Source organism: Aedes albopictus, chromosome 3 (genome assembly GCF_035046485.1).
Source record: "Aedes albopictus strain Foshan chromosome 3, AalbF5, whole genome shotgun sequence".
NCBI lineage: Eukaryota > Metazoa > Arthropoda > Insecta > Diptera > Culicidae > Aedes > Aedes albopictus.
Window position 1 is genome coordinate 172,933,096 of NC_085138.1, and position 17,197 is coordinate 172,950,292.

At 40.2% G+C, this 17,197-nt stretch overlaps 1 protein-coding gene across 11 annotated transcripts in view; it reads right to left on the reverse strand.

Annotated features, from left to right (window-relative positions):
* LOC109406135 (tyrosine-protein phosphatase 10D) overlaps positions 1–17,197 on the reverse strand; it is a 131,216-nt gene that overhangs the window by 15,796 nt on the left and 98,223 nt on the right. For 3 of the 11 annotated variants that reach the window (XM_029862590.2, XM_062842399.1, XM_062842404.1), the window contains exons 2-7: positions 13,132–13,657; positions 12,599–12,643; positions 4,741–5,841; positions 4,246–4,677; positions 1,181–2,611; positions 911–931 (exon numbers count right to left, since the gene is read on the reverse strand). In XM_029862590.2, coding sequence (XP_029718450.2) covers positions 911–931; positions 1,181–2,611; positions 4,246–4,677; positions 4,741–5,841; positions 12,599–12,643; positions 13,132–13,657 — 3,556 coding nt within the window. The remainder of the gene's footprint in view (positions 1–910; positions 932–1,180; positions 2,612–4,245; positions 4,678–4,740; positions 5,842–12,598; positions 12,644–13,131; positions 13,658–17,197) is intronic. The other 8 variants (XM_019674367.3, XM_062842403.1, XM_029862591.2 and 5 more) reach the window with 4 other exon arrangements.

Sequence of the window (17,197 nt, forward strand, 5' to 3'; positions counted from 1 at the left end):
CGGGTAACCAATCGATCAACTTTTAAGCTCAAACCGTAATTCGGTTCTTTAGATTCGTGCTTTTGAAAATTCGAGGTGTGGCTTCGTCATATATTCACCTTAAATTCTTCTCATCTTCCATCATTCGTTCATGACCTTTCTAGGGGATTGCATTGAAGGAGGGCTAGCCAGTTTCTCCGTTTGCGTTTTCCAATGTTCCTCCACAAGAATGAACCGAATAATTTTCTAAGGAAGACGAAGCGCCGGGTCACAAATAATGTCAAAAGCGGCACAGTCTCAAAGCCGGAGTAGCGGAGTAGTGGAAATGTAATTGCTTCTTGTAGCATCCAAGATACATTCCATATAAATTTACAAAAGCGAGTTGATGCGAGTTGATCAGAAATTTCCAATACGAGACAAAGCCTCGTCGCTGTTCTGACTTTTGCTGCCAGAACAATGAAATTTGTTAAACTCACGTGCAATAATTTGACTAAATTCTGGTTCGAACAGCCTTTTCAAGGGTTTACCAATTTTCTGAAAGAGTAAATGGCAGATTTTCCGATAACGTGACGCTGGTCACATAAGCGTCAAAACTGCCGAATTTTGAAACCTACTATAGTGTACTAAACAAAATGCAACAGCATTGTGCGGAAATTAAACCGTGTCTTTGATTCAACCAATAACAAACTGATTTACGTAGTTTACGTCATGCGGTTGTGTCTTGTACACGCCCCTCTAATTTTTTAAATATGGAAATTTGTCACACGCGTTTGCAGCTATACATAATAATATTATAATAAGTATATTATACTCTAAATGCATTTTACTATTTTGTACTAGTATCCAATTATTCGGCGTTTTGCTAATGATAATGACAAGACAACATTTGCGAAAAAACGAACACAATTAAACACAATATCTAGTTGCTTACCGTCTACTGATAGCAATCCTGCTATTTGTTTCCAATCGGAAGCATAGGATAGACATCATTGAAACATTATCACTTTGATTAAAGAAAAGGATTTCACCTCAGTATTTTTGTTACTGTTTTTCTTCAACATCATTTCCAAATAAACATAATCTGATGTGAAATCCTATTCCGCTTTTTTACAGTTTTCTACACAACATCGAATTCATTTTTTTTTTACTTTTTTCTGTCCAATGATAAATTTTGCATTCATTCATAAAACAATTTCCTTACCTGTTCGAATTGGATAACTGTACGCCGTGTCGGTAAACTTGTCCGGCGCGGTAAAAGCCCTAACCTTCACCTTGTACGTAGTGCCCGACTTAAGAGGGCCGTTGCAGTACCCCGACTTGCGGGTATCGCAATTTTCCGTTCCGATGGTAAAGTCCTCCACCGAACTGTTCTTGAAGGGGTAGTACGGTTCTATGACCTGGTACGGTGGCCACACGCTATACGATTGTACATCGTACCAGCTGGGCATCTCCAGGCCGGAAGCATTCTTGCTATCGTCCTCGGCAATTATGATTGTGTAGGTGGTAACGACTCCGTTCTGGTCGCTGAAGTAATGCTTCCGGAAGCGGATCTCGATGGTCGTGGCACTGCTGCCGACTTCGGTTGGAACGACCTGCGTTTCCGGTTTCGGTGGTGCCAAAATAGGCATCTTCTGCTTCCACATCTGTTCTGGCCCGTAACCAATAGCGGTCCTCGCCTGAATGCGGAAAATGTAAGTTTTACCTGGCAGCAATGTTTTAATTGTTCCACGCAGTTCGGACGGCTTGAAGTCCTTAGCTTGGGTATGTTGCGATCCATCTAGGCCGTAGGTGATGGTGAACTGTCTGATGATTCCGTTTTGTTCGTTCGGTGGAAGAGACCACTCGAACGTTATTTCGCTAGGTTGTATATCGATGGGTGCAAACTTGTCTACCCGTCCTGGAACCGATTCCTTGGTTTGGAAGTTTGCAGATACGGGAAGACTGCTACGCAGTACGCTCGATTCGGTTCCAGACCGGACTACTACTGTGAAAGTATAGTTACGATGGGGTTTAAGATCGGTAATTGTGATGTGATTGTTCACGGTGAGATTCTGCACGTAGTGCGAATCGTTTTTGAGGTACTGAATTTCGAACGCATTGTATTCGCCTTTTGGAATGTCCCAGTTCAGCATGATATCGGTATCGGTGACGTTACTAGCGTTCAACTCGGTTATTGGATCCGGATACATACGATCCTGCCGTTGGATCGGTTGACTTGCAACACCTCCACTTACGGTCCAAACGGTGATATTGTACAAACGACCAGGTATTAGGCCGGTGAAGGTAACCTTTCGATCAGTATCGTTCGCCAGTTTCTCTTTATCTGGAATGTTGATGTCACCGAGGGAGAAGCGATAGAGATCGAATTTGGACGACTGCTGCGGAGTTGGCGTGTAACTCAGCGTAACTGTGTCGCGCATTTGAACGTTATTTACGATCAACACTTCGGACTGGATGAGTGGCATTGTGCGAGTTTGAAGTTTAGTAACATCACTTGTCAGACCGTACGACACGGTTTGAATTTTGAAGTTGTACATCACACCGGACATCAAATCTCCGATCAGAATACGAACCGTTGGTGGCTCCTCGATTTGCTTGTCGTCATCTCCCAAACCTCCCGGGTAAGGGAAAACTGAAAGAGATTTAAAATTTGTTAGTATTTTATATGTTGTGCGTGTTTATGAGTAAAGTGCGTCTCCGAGTAAATTGTATGTTTGAATTTAAAGATATGTTAATGAAAAGTGTAGAGAAATTTTGGAGGAAAAGATGCAGCGCAGGAATGCCTCTTTCGGAAGCTGTGTCGTTCTGGAGGAACACGGACATCTTACCAGAAGCTCAACGCATTCCGCAACGGCTTTGTGCCACAAGCCGAAATGCTTCGGGATAAGGAGGGGAATCTTGACGAATGGACGTGACGTGATCGAAAAGTGGAAGCAGCACTTCAACGAATACCTAAATAACGCAGGCACTGGGGATCGGTGCAGCGGAAAAAATGGCAGCGTCAGCACGGCGGGTGATGGGGACTTACTAACTCCTTGCTAAGTAAAGTAAAGATGCAATTCAACATCTCAAGGTGTTGTGCAACCGGAAGGGTAGTATAGCAACTGAATGTCTGCACCGGCTGACTGTCAGGATCAGGGAACTGGAACAGCTATCGGATAAATGGAAGGAAGCGGTAGTTTTCCCTATCTACACGTAATGCGACAAGTGAGAGTGACAACTCTCGATCGATCACCTTTCTGAATACCGCATACAAAGTGATATTCCAGATGATCTAAATTAGTCGTCTATAGGTATAACAAATGAATTCATGGGAAATCCACAAGCTGGCTTTGTCGATTGTCAGTCGTCAACGGATCAGATATTTAGCGTACGGCAAATCTTCTAGAATGCTGTGCAAATCAGATTCCCACATTCTCCGAACAGGACTCAAGGCCACACAGAGCTTTGGAAAAACATGAAAGAGAAAGAAAAATCTACATGATTGATAAGAGCAATGATTGAAAGTGTGTGTGAAACTGAGTGAAGATTTCGGGAGGATACTTTAGTTCGTTCGAATCTCGACGGGGACTACCACAGATCAATGAACTTTCTTGTCTCCTGTTAAGCACTAGAGGCTGTTATGCGTAGAGCCGATGTAGCAGCCGCGGTATGATTTTCAACTAATCTGGCCAGTTTGTTTGTTTCACTGACGACATTATTATCCGCAGAACATTAGGATCGGTAACAGAGTTTCATATGCTTAGAAAAGTATTAAGCCTCAAACGCGAAGCAGCAAAGGTAAGACTGGTGGTGAATGCGTCAAAAACGAAACAAATGCTTATAGGTGGAACTGGGCTAGACAGGTTAGGCCTTGGCAGAAGTGTTACGGTAGACGGGGACATCTTCGAAGTGGTGAAACTATGTGTCGGCGGAGGATGAACCATGAGCTCGCTGCGCTCTACGGCGTACCCAATATCTAGGAGGTTGCCGGAAGGATTCGGTGACAGGGAATATTGCAAGAATGCCCGATAGCAACCATGCAAAGATGGTGTTCGCAAGAAATCCATATGAAGCAAGGTGGCGTTGAGTACAGCGGACAAAGTATGGGAGCTCACCAGGTGTCTAGTTGGCGAGTATAAGACCCTAGACTGGAGAGAAACAGCAATGAACCGAAGTGTGTGGCATAGAATTGTGTACTCAGTCTTATCTATGTAAAGATGCTACAGTAAATAAATAAAAATATTGTGACAGATATTTAAATTAGTGCACAACCAAACTACTTACTTGTGTTGACCTCGGATACATTCTTATCGGAGACTTGATCCGGGAACTCAGTCGGCCACCAATGGATGATGTAGGTCTCCACGCGACCTTCCGGTCGGGGCCACTCCAGCGTGATGTTGTTGGAATCGGCCAACGGTGCAATGTTGGATACCGGATTCGGTCGTACTGTTTGATTCACTTGCTGCGGATTGGGACTTTCCACACCATAGCTAACGGTATTGACCTGGATGGTATATTTCTCGCCAGGAGTCATGTCCGTAACGTCTGCCTCGGTAGTCTTCACCGATGGCAGTCGAATCCATTGCTTTTCACTCTCGGTGCGATATCGAATGGAATATTCGGTGAACTCCGATCGTTCCGGTGGTTTCCAATGTACGAGGACAGAATTACTTGTTACTTTCTCGATTGTCATGTTACGCGGTGGGTTGGGATCTGAGATTGAAAAAACGTATGTTGTATCCATTTCCATGTGGTAAAATTATGAACTATACTTACAAACTGCCTGGAAGTACGAATGCGGTTCACTCCTAAGTCCATGACTTACAGCGAACACCTTAACTTCGTAGCCAGCCCCTGGGTAGAGATTGGTAAATACTAGCCTAGATTCGGTGGTAAGTACTGTTTTTCCATCGTTGGTATCGTTACGGGTGTAAGTAACCTCGTACTTTTCCTGCCGGGAGTTAACGTCGCTCTTCCAACTAATGTTCAAACCTTCGCGGATCGATTTCAGATCCTCGATGATCGGCGACGAGGGCCTTGTCACTACGTAGATTGTCGTTTCATTGGATTCCATCTTCTTGGAAATGGCCTGCACAGTTATGGAATAATTTCGTCCCGGCAGCAGAGATTCAAGGGCAAAAGTTGTCTTATCCGTATTCATCGTACTAGAATCACCATTGATAGTACCAAGTTCATGGTAGCTGATTTTGTACTCATCTTGGGTACTAGCTTCGTCTGGACTCCATGTTATCGTTATTATACCTGTTTTACTATCCGTATAAGAGTAGAGATTCTTCACTGGCAATGGTTTAAGGGTGACTTCACCGGTAGCGGGCCAAGAAGTGACCTTACCGGACAAGGTCTTAACTACCACCTGATAAGTTTTACCAGGCTCTAAACTGTCTTTAAACTCCAGCCATGCCATATTCTCATTGTCGTTTCGCATCACTTGAATCTGGCGTCGCGCTGCCGCCACTGAGACTTGATACTTGTCGAACTCACTGATGCCTTTGGGCGCTTCCCACATGACTTTGAAGGCATTCTCCGTTATGGTTTTCTTATCGAAGGTGACATTGAGTGGCCTCAGCGGAACCGTTCTGTACTGTGCCGTCGTGGGCAGAGAGATTTCGTCCTCGGACATTGTCTGTACCGAGATGTTGTAGGCCCGACCCGGCACCAGTCCTTTGAAGGCCGCCTGGGCAGGTCCGGGGGGTTCGCCTTCCTTCTGGACGTACAACACACTGCCCAGGGCATCCGGTGGCTCGATGGATACCTTGTAGTGTGTGTAGATTCCAGCGGGGTATGGTGGTTGCCACAGTACCAGCAGAGTGGTTTCATTGCGGAACCACACAATGAATTTCCCCGGAGTGTTGGGTTCTGTGGAAATAGTAGAAGTGAGATTAGTATAGAAAGAGAAGGACAATTTTGGGTAAAGTTATGCATGAAGTTAGTTCGTTGACACCTTGCTGATCTATCGCAGAAACGTGTAGTGCATAGTAAAAATTAATCAAGAAAATACACGTAGGAGTAAATGTTTTATGTAAGTGTTAGTATACTTATAATGCTTTTTCGCTAGTTTGGAAGTTATTTTAACTTTAGTGCTTATGAAGTTGATCATCGAAATCTGGGATATTTTTTGTTATTTATTATAGTATTATTATATATTATTTTATACTTATTTACCAATACATGATGTTCTTAAGAAGTTTAAAGTAACAAAAAATCCAAAGATATTACCAAAACCTTTATCGCAATATTTTCAAAAGGTTTTTTTTTTTAAATTTTCCAAGCACATTTTAACTCCACCTGCTCAGAAATTCCTTCTGAAAGTTCAAAATCACAAAACAGAGTTCCAACATTTTTCCATAATAACAGTTTCGATGAGCTGTTAGGGTATTCCAAAGCTGCGTTTGCAAACTTTCTCTGAAAATTGGTTAAGATTGACTCCAGGGATGTGGCAAGAAATGTCATCAAGAATGACAAGAAATGTTTGCAAATTTTACAACAATATTCTTAAGAACGTCCATTTTGGTCTAACTTCTTATATGCATATTTTTTTTGCATGGATTCGAAATAACTAGTCTGAGATAATTTGTTCAACAGTTTCGCGCCATGTCATGTCATGGAGGAAATGCTCACCAAATTTCCTGAATGTTTTCCAAAAAAAAACTTGAGATAGGCAAAGCTTAGCATTTTCCTGTATTTCTTTCTGAAATATCTTCAGAAACTTTGTGACCAGTAAGTCTTGATAGATTTTTTTTTGCGATCGTGAACCTCACCAAAAATGCCTTCAGAAGCTCATGGCGCCCTTGGCCAGCATCCAGATTGGCGTCCCACAATAATTGGACATTGTCAATTTGCAAAAGCGTGTAGTTTCATTTTAATTTTTCAAAGTTTTTTTAAGTAGGATTTTGGCGTTTCGAAGAAACAAATTTCCTCTGATTTTTTTTTATTTTCTTATAGTGTTTTTCATTCGTGTTTTTTAAAGGAATTTCAATAGGCCATATGAATAATATTTAGAATACTCTTTACTAAATCTATGTGAAGCCGTGGAACAAATCTTGAATCTTCACAGAGATCTGAGTAAAGAGTATTTACTCAGTTTTATTCATATGGCCTAATGTTAGCCGCCCAAAAAATTACAAAAAATATTTCTTTTTACGAGTATATTTACGAATACTTTTTACATTTCAAGAATTTCACTAGGACCAGCACAATAATTAGAAGTTACATTTTTAAAAGAAAATTAAAAATGATGTAAGATGTCTCTAAGAAATTTATGCAAGGAATCATAAATTTCGTCTAGACAAATTACAGCCTTTTTGAATTTCTTTTCTTTTCTGGATTTTTTAATCAACTTAAAATTGTTTTAAAAATACTTAATTGAGTTTCAGGTGTTTTCAGGAAACCTCAATCGATTCATTTTACCAACTTTCGGCGATTAGTTAAATTGGCTTTACCAGAATTTTCCAACTACTTTACCAGTGGTTTCTTCTGAAGTATAATCAAAACACTTCGCAGAAGATTTGTAAGAAAATTTTCAGTTATTATCAGACAAACCATGAACATGGATAAATACCAGGAGGAATTCCTGAAGAAATTTCTATATGAGTATTTGTTGAAATCTTTGGTAGAATTTCTGTTGGAATTACCGAATAAAATTATGAAGAATTCTGCTGGGATATCCAGTTTATTGGAAAATCCGGTCCATGTGGAAATCTGGGAGACATTTCAGCAAGAATTTCCAACGGAATTTTTGCAGGAACTCCTCCAGTAGTTCGTGAAGAAAGGCCTGAAGGACTGCCTGTAAGAATATGTGTACAGAACCTTTGGAAGAATTTCAGAAAGAATACTTGGAAGATTTTTGAAGAAATCCCTGCGAAAGTTATTTATCGAATTTCTTGAGAATATTCTAAAAAAATCCCTAGGAGATTTTATGAAAAATATTCTGAAAAAAGTCTGAAGGAATCCATAAAAGGCTTTCAAATAAATTCTTTGCAAAAAAAATGTATAAAGTCATTATCAGATTTTCCAACGGAATACCTTGACAAGTTTTTGAAAGAATTCCAAATTTATGGTTTTCTGAAGGCATTTATGAGGCAATGTATGATAGGTTTTCTAAGGTAATTCTAGCAGAAATTTATGGAGCAACAACATGGAACAATTTCAGAAGGAAGCAATGCAAGGATTTCTAAGCGATATTGTAGCTTTCTTCTTTCTAAAGGGCTCTGTAGAAGACTCCCTGAAAGAAACTTTAGTCAAAATACTAAAGGAATTTATAGACGATTTTCTTTACAAATAGTGAAAGAATTTCTGAAGGAATTCTCTCAGGCATTTGTGAAGAAATCTCTGGAGGGAATTTTTGAAGAAATTCACAAATTCATCACTTAAAGATTTTTTAAAAGAAAATTTCCAGAATTTCCTTGACTCGACTATTGAAGTTTTTTTTTAATAAAAATAAACCCTTAGAGCAATTTCAGAAGGAATCCTTTGGAAAAATTTCTGAAAAAAAAATCCATAGATAACTTCCTGAATTTCTAAAGTATTAAAAAAAAATCAATGAATGCGAAGAAAATCGTTGCAAATAGCTTCAAGAGATTCACTGGTGTGAATATTTAGGACTTCTTTATAAAACTTTCACTAGAATTTTGAAGGCATATTGTTTTTGCGTTGCTCATTAGCCCTTATGTGGCCGACAGGGTACCCGGGTATTCTGCACCCATTTGAAAAGCACGGTGTAAAAAGCAAAAAAATATTGGACACATAACGGTTAAAAACTAAAATAGTTTCTCGAAATAAAATAAGAGAACTCCCAGGTAACATCATGGGTAATGCTCAAAGTAAATCTGATGAGAAGACGGAAAAACGTAAAAACATTTAATCAATCTCAAATACTGAAAATAGTTAAATCTTCAATAAAATTTCAGCATCAGCCTATTTTCTTCTAGCCTTAGGCCTTTCCGGCGCCCCTCTGAGGCTGCTGGTGCCATTGACCTAGAATTTATTCATTTTTTTTTATTGAAAACTGCATGAAGAAATCTATCTATGATTTAAAAACAAAATCTTCTCTTTTTTGTACACTGCTTCATCTAAAACTAACGAGTATCTTGCGATTTTCGACTGCGAAACTTTTGGTCTGGCTTGCAGTCTTAATAAATTGGCCTACGAATTTAATTTCTTGGCTCCAACGTTTCGATCCCGGATTTTCGTCAGGGATTTATCTCCAATGATTGGTAGCTGTCCAAAAACATTCAGCCCAGTGTTGGTAAAATCATACTCAAAGCACACTCATGAACCGCTCCTGCGTGAGCAAACTTGCGCGCAATTCTGAATCATTTTCTCACGCACGAGATTTTTATGCAAAATCTCGCTCTCACGAGTCAAGTGCCGTAATCTCGTTTGCTTGTAAAACGAATCCCATTCAATTTAAACGGCATTCAATGTTGTTGTACGCTAGATTTGCTTTTATTCTATCATATAATCCTAAAAACTTCAATGTAAATAATAAGAACACCAAGAAATAAAGCAATGAGTCAAATCACGAGTCTACTCATGCATGTTTTTTTCGGCGGTGAGTTTGGCGAGTCAAGAATCGCGCGTGAAACAAACAACTCAACCATGAGCTTTGAGAATTTGAGTTTTTACCAACACTGATTCAGCCTGTAGTATTGTCTTAATTTTGTCGTTGGGAAGTCGGTTTGGTAATCTAGTACTGCCATCTGTACACCTCCACTAGACTGGGTCAACAAAGTCGATTTTTTGGAATAAAGGTTTTTCGATTCCTTTTGGCGTCCAAAATAACTGTGCGAAATTTGGAAGCGATTGGTTGCGACCCCGTATTCCGCATTGCGATTGAAATTTATATGGAATTTAGTATGGGAAAACGTGCTTTTTTGTATTTTTCTCCTGAATCGATTTTTTTTGTCTAAAACTATCTAACTAATGACGTTGAAGTATAGCCTAGGATATGCCGAAAAACTTTGCCAAAAACGCAATAAAGTGATCCGACACTTGTGAAAAAAGTTATAACGTATAGTGGTGCTTAACATTTAACATGTAAAGGAATAACATCAATAATAAAGTCTCAATTTTTGGCCTAAGTTGCCAAGCTAATAACTCTTTCCACAAGCGTCGGATCACTTTGCAGTCTTCGACAAAGTTTTTCGACATATCCTAGGCTATACTTTAACGTCATTAGTTACATGGTATTAGACAGAAGAATTTAACTTATGAATAAAATGCAAAAAAGTACGTGTCCCCATACTACTTCTTCTTCTTCTTCTTGGCGTAACGTCCTCACTGGGACAAAGCCTGCTTCTCAGCTTCTGTGAGTGTTCAGTCAGTGTTCTATGAGCACTTCCACAGTTATTAACTGAGAGCTTCCTCTGCCAATGACCATTTTGCATGTGTATATCGTGTGGCAGGCACGAAGATACTCTATGCCCAGGGAAGTCAAGGAAATTTCCTTTACGAAAAGATCCTGGACCGACCGGGAATCGAACCCGTCACCCTCAGCATGGTCATGCTGAATACCCGTGCGTTTACCGCCTCGGCTATATGGGCCCCAATACTACCTTCCATACAAATTTCAATCGCAATGCGGAATACGGGGACCCAACCAATCGCTTCCAAATTTTGCACAGTTGTTTTGGACGCTAATACAGATTGAAAAAGCTTTGTTCCGGGGTGATGCGATCAAATTTGATTTTTTTTTCATTACAACGTTGAACCACTCTAGCCTCCACTGTCCTATGTTTTTCGCCCACAATTCAGTATAACACTTACTAACAAGCTCTTTAACATTAATCGTCTTTACTGTTTACGTTATCCGCCATTTATCCCTGATGACGATCCAAATTGGGATCGAAATGTTAAAACCAAGAAAATAAATTCGTAGTCTAATTTGTTAAGACTAATCTCGAGTGTTAGTCGAACAGTTTATTGGAAATTCCTTCGCCCATTAAGAGCTGCGCTATATCTCGTTTAGATTTCCAGATTTCCAAGAAGCTCATACAAAAACTAGCAGTCCTATACTAGAAACGACTACTCTAGGCATACTTTACATGTGTACGAAAACCGATTTTGAAAATATTGCTTCGTTATTTAATCAATTTTATCAAAAACCAAAAAAAAGAGGAAATGCTTCCAGTTTTACCTTAAATAGTTTTCACACACCAATTTTGAAATTCTGTGTATTTTAATTATGCATCACTATTTTTTTTTTCTCCAGAGATCCCTACCTGTAGGGGTATATATCTACTGTGATTGATCTATTGTGAGAGAGACCCAGTTGCTTTATAACCCTTTCGGGACGGAGCCCAAAAAAGTGAAATTTCCATACAAATTTCTCAACTTTGGCTCTCCGCAACTCATAGGTTTCCCAAAAAAGCAACTTCTCATTTAAAAGAACTACTCTTTATCTTTCGATTTTCTAGCTCAATATACGACAGATAAAACTTTTTCATGTTTTACGGGTGACCTTCAATAGAAAATGTCGAGATGGGAAGTGCCCGGCTAACAATCCTATGTACACACTTAATTCGCGTTTGCAAAAGTTCCGAGTACACGAGATGAAATATTTGACAGGGTGTGAACCAAAGAATAAGCATCTGTTCGACACTGCTGAAAATTAGATCGAGTCAAACCAGACGTTTGAGCAGAGATTTGTTTTTGGTCAAATATTTGACCCTGTGTGATAGTATCTTCAGTTTCAGTCAGTAGTGTGTTCTTTGACTGGGATGTTCCACAGAGATCCCTAAAAATCTGAAAATATCAGGGAGCTTAATTTCACGATTCACTTCCATCTTTATTCCATCATTTTTTTTTGCCGCCAAATTTTCATTTTATTGGATTCCGCCTCCAGCAGTGGTCAATTTCGCAATAGTAATTAACACCGGGTACCATGCGTCTCCATTGGATTCTTCGAATTTTAAACAATTGTTTCGTTTTCAATCAGGTTATACATTTCCCTTACTATAATGCCTATACTCTTTACGACGTTCGAATAGAACTTGGTAAACCCGAGATGAACTAGCCTAGGGCTAAAATTCTTGTGAACACAGATAAAAAAACTTGGTTAACTGTCAGTTGTAGTTTGATATCCTGATCGCACATTTGTTCACTATATGACACAATTGACACTAACAGAAAATGTAATTCTAAGTAAGTTATTCAAGCATCATCATTTCAATTTCGAAAAAAATATTGCATTCAAAAGTGTGGTCAAATAAGCAAACAAGTCGATTGGAAAACTTGGTGTGAAGTATCTTTGAAATTTCGTCGAATTCATGTCTAGTTTGATGATTTTATTTCTGCTTCAAACATTTTTAAATAATAGTCGAAATTTGTCTATTTATTTTAAACTAATTAGCACTTATTCAACCGAAGAGGATCAACAAACCATTCTATGCACTATAACAATCCTGCGTTACAGATCAGCACCGGCATCGAACAACATTATGCATGCAAGCAACAACTGTAAAAATTCCATTCCATTGTTATTAAATTGGAGTGCGTATACAAATGCCATCAGCGCGCGCGTCATTATCGCCACGACGACGACGCGACGCGACGGCACTTGACGATCACTGTGCTATATAGACAGACATGCAGTTTGATTAGCAACTACTATTACCTCGCAGAATCTTTATGTCCAACAGATCTTTGTGCCGATAGCGTTCTGCGGAAAAAAGTTGTTTGTCCCCAAAGTGTGAGTGATGTGTTAGTGTTAGCATAACCAACCCATTATGGATTAGAAAAGGGGAAAAAAAGAAACAGAAACAGACATTATAGCCAAGTGAATGTGAATGGGCGTTTTATACGTTATATGAGTTTACGACGTGGTACGCATATTTTATTGTGGAGTAAATAACTTTGTGCATAAGCATTTCAATTGAAATATCCGCTGTCCGTTGAAGAGGTTTGCTGTCTGTCCGGGTTCATCTTGGTGACTGCACTATCCAATCCATGTGTCACGCTGCAGAAACGCTTATCTGCTTTGTCCGGTATTCTGAATTAACCTTGATGGCTAAATGAGAGTTATGGCGAAGTTAGTTATCGGTTGTTATATATCCTTTCACCACGCTACAGAAAAACTAGGTTAGTTGTGTACCACTGCACCCCAAAAAATGTGAATGTTGCAGAAATTGGAAAAAGGTGACTACTCACTTGTCGTGAAGTTGCGACTAGTGTAGGCAACGGACTCCTTGCCATCGAATACGGTGTAGGCTTGGACCTGATAGGTCGCACCCGGTGTCAGATCTCTGAGCACGTGCTGAAACTGATTGTCCTCGACGGCAACGGTTTGATTGGTGGCAAAGTTGTCCGACAGGCCGAGGATTTTCAGCTTGAAGGCAGAGTAGTTACCCTGCGATGGCGGACTCCAGTTGATGATGGCATTCTTGCCAGACCGGACCGCAACCGAAAGGTTGGACGGTGGATCTGGCGCCGTCGTTATCGACACGGTCCACGTGAGCCAGTCATGGTGTGTCGAATTGGTGTAGTACAGCCAAAAGTTGTACCTCGTTCCGGGCAGTCCGTTGGAGAACTGAATCTCATCTCCGACGTCCCGGGATGCGATTGTTGCGTTTGGAGCTGGATTTCCAACCGGTGGGTAGTAATCGAGACGGTAGTACGATCCATCCTGGCCGAGGTTGCCGGGAATTTCTATCACAAGGTCGGCACCCCGACAAATCTACAACGAGAAACGAAATAAACTTGGTTAGACCAACAAAACAGACAAACATCGAATCAAATATGAGTTATTGGTTGCATGAGAATTACGCCAAACGTACTTGGTAAAATGCCCATTTAAAACTTGAAAGCGTTACGGATCACTGGTTCATTTACAAAGAGGAACCATTGTAGATACCAGTTTAATTTACGCGCTCTTGGTATTGATGCTCTTTGTGCCTGTCGACAGAAGAACTTGCCTAACTAGCCTCTGACGAAGCGAGACGCGATGGTGTGATTTTGATACGGCTGCCAATTTGGAATTGATCTCAACGTTTTTGCGACGTATATTTCAATTCAAGTGCCATGCTATACTCTGTAGCACTACTGTACGTAATTGCTTTCAAGGGTGTCAATAGCCGCGGAGCTTTTACCTTGAATTTGCTGAATTGATTGGACAATAACATGAAATGGTCTGATTTGGCGAATTAATGTATGTTTTTGCCTTTCTCGTACACCAAGGTGTACCGAAAGGCTATATGTTCACTCCAAAAACGAAAATTTGATAGAGCCTCCGGAGGGGTCAAGTGTTATATACCAATAGACTCAGCTCGACGAATTGAGATGATGTCTGTGTGTATGTATGTGTGTGTGTGTGTATGTATGTGTGTGTGTGTGTATGTGTACAAAAAGGTCACCTCATTTTTAAATAGTAAATATGAACCGATTTCAACGACCGATGGTTTATTCGACGGGGTACATTGTCCCATTGTTTCCTATTGAAAATGGTTCAGATCGGTCCAGCCGTTCCGGAGTTATGACCATTTAGGTGTTCCGGACCGGTACCCCAGAAAGGGGCCTGATATGAAAATGCAACAAACCCATGCATGCGACCCATCAAACCACGACATTTTCGATTATCTGATGAACGGAAAGTAGGAAAATAATCTCTGACTACATCTGAACCGGTGGTGTTCCGGAACCGGTTCCGGGTGTCCCGCCGGAAGTGGCCAAATAAGAAAGTAAACCAAACCAATGCATGCGACACGTCAAATAGCGGCTTTTTCGAAAACCAGTTGAATGGTTAGCAGGAAAATAGTTTCAGACCATGTTTGAACGGGTAGTGTTCCGGAACCGGTTCCGGATGTCATGTCGGAAGTGGCCAATTAAAAAAGTGAACCAAACCCAGGCATGCGACACATCAAACCACGGCATTTTCGATTACCTGATGAGCGGTAAGCAAGAAAATAGTCTCAGACCATATCTGAACCGGTAGTGTTCCGGAACCGGTTCTAGGCGTCCCTCTGGAAGTGGCCAAATAAACAATTGAAACAAACCCATACATGCGACACATCAAACCACTGCATTTCTGATGGCCTGATGGACAATGAGCAGGAAAATCATCTCACACCATATCTGAACCAGTGGTGTTCTGGAACCGGTTCTAGGCGTCCCGCTGGAAGTGGTAAAACATTCAATTGAACCAAACCTATGCATGCGACACATTAAACAACGGCATTTTTGATAACCTGATGAGCGGTAAGCAGGAAAATAGTCTCGGACCATATCTGAACCGGTAGTGTTCTGGAACCGGTTCTAGACGTCCCGCTGGAAGTGGCACAATATACAATTGAACCAAACTCATGCATGCGACACATCAAACCACGGCATTTTCGATTACCTGATGGACAATGAGCAGGAAAATCATCTCAGACCATATCTGAACCAGTAGTGTTCCGGAACCGGTTCCGGGGTTCCCGTCGAAGTGGTCAAATATGAAAGAGAAACAAACCCGTGCATGCGTTACATAAAATAGCGGCTTTGTAGATTACCTAATTAACGGCAAGCAAGTGTTTCGGAATCGGTTTTGAGTGGCCGGAAGAGGCCAAATGTAAAAGTAATCCAAATCCAGGCATGTGACACATCAAATCGTGGCTTTTGCGATAACCTGATGAACAGACTGTTCATCAATAGTGTCAGACCATATTTGGTTCAGCCGGTAGCTACCCGGAATCAGATCCGGGTAGTAAAATGTATAATTTAACCAAACCCATGGATGCGGTACATCAAATCACGAGTTCACGACTTATCGACAACTTGATGGAAAAATAGGGTTAGACCACATTAGATTCCCGGTAGTGTTGCGGGTTCAGCTGTGGCTTCGAAAGTAGTTAAAGTGAATCAAACCCATACATGCGATATATCAAATGGCGGTGATTAGGTAAAGGTGAAGAAATAGCAATAAAATAATCTCAGACCGTAATTGGGACATACGGTAATGTCATGGAATCAGATCCGAATATCCCACCGCAAATTACCAAATATAAAACTGAACCAAAGCCATACATACGACACATCAGATCGCAGATTTTTAAATAATCTAATGAACGGTTAGCAAGAAAATAGCCTTAGATCACATTAGAGACTAGCTGTTGTGTAGCAGAACCAACGTTCATGTGAAAAATTAAATCGTGACTTTGTTTAATGGCCTGATAAACGTTAGGTATGAGCAACAGTGACGAATATGTCTAAGTTCTCATATATGAAAGAGAACAAAATATAGACAAAACTAAAGCGATCTCATCAAATCGTACCATTCCAGATTCCTAAGGTGTTAATTTATAGCAGGATGGGTCAACGTTGAACGGAAAAATAAGAATTTGATCGCGTCAACAGAAGATGGCGGCTGTTTTAAGGAATTTTGAGCTCTAAAACTATGTAAAATAAGTGTATTTGGTATGGGAAATATTTTTTTTTTTTTATCTGTATAAAAGAGATTTTAGCCCTAGGCTAATTCTTCTCGGGACCCACGCTTTACTTCCCTTCCGAAGGAAGAAACCACATTTTGTGAGTTTGTCGGGAGTGGAAATAGATCCCAGGTCCTCGGTGTGATAGTCAAGTCTTCTTACCATCCAACCAGATCCGCTCCACTATGAGAAATATGTTCGGAGTCCACCAGAGTATCCAAGATAGCGGTCCAAAATCCAAGATAATGGCCCAGTATTCAAGTTAGCGCCTATTTTATAGGATTTTAAATTCTTGCATTATGGCCATATTTTGTGAGGAAATATGTCCAGAATTCAAAATTTGTAATCAGAAAACCTAAGCTGTGCGCTGTTTCACAAGGTTTGCAATATGACTATAGTTTGAATGGGGAAGAAAACTTGGTAAATTGTACTAAAAGTTCGGGTTGCATTTACTTTCGGTTTGTTTTGATTCAGATGAACAAAGAAAAATATTGAGTTAGTACAACAAATAGGGCAGTTAATTTAACTAATATTTTGTTTGGAGAAAAAACAACAAACATTTTAGTTTGAAACCTGACCAGAACAAACTAAATTATTGGTGTGTTTCGGTGTCCGCGCCATTTTTACTCTGATTCATTTTCACTCGAGAAGACAAAAAGATAGCTCAGAAGTTTTGTGTTTTGTGCTCAAGTGACTACTGTTTTCAGCTTCAACAAAAATTCAAGACGTTTGCTTATTTTCTCAGCTGATATATCTATAGGTGAACCAAGACAATATTATCTAGCAAGAGCTGGCAAGTAAGTTTCCAACCATTC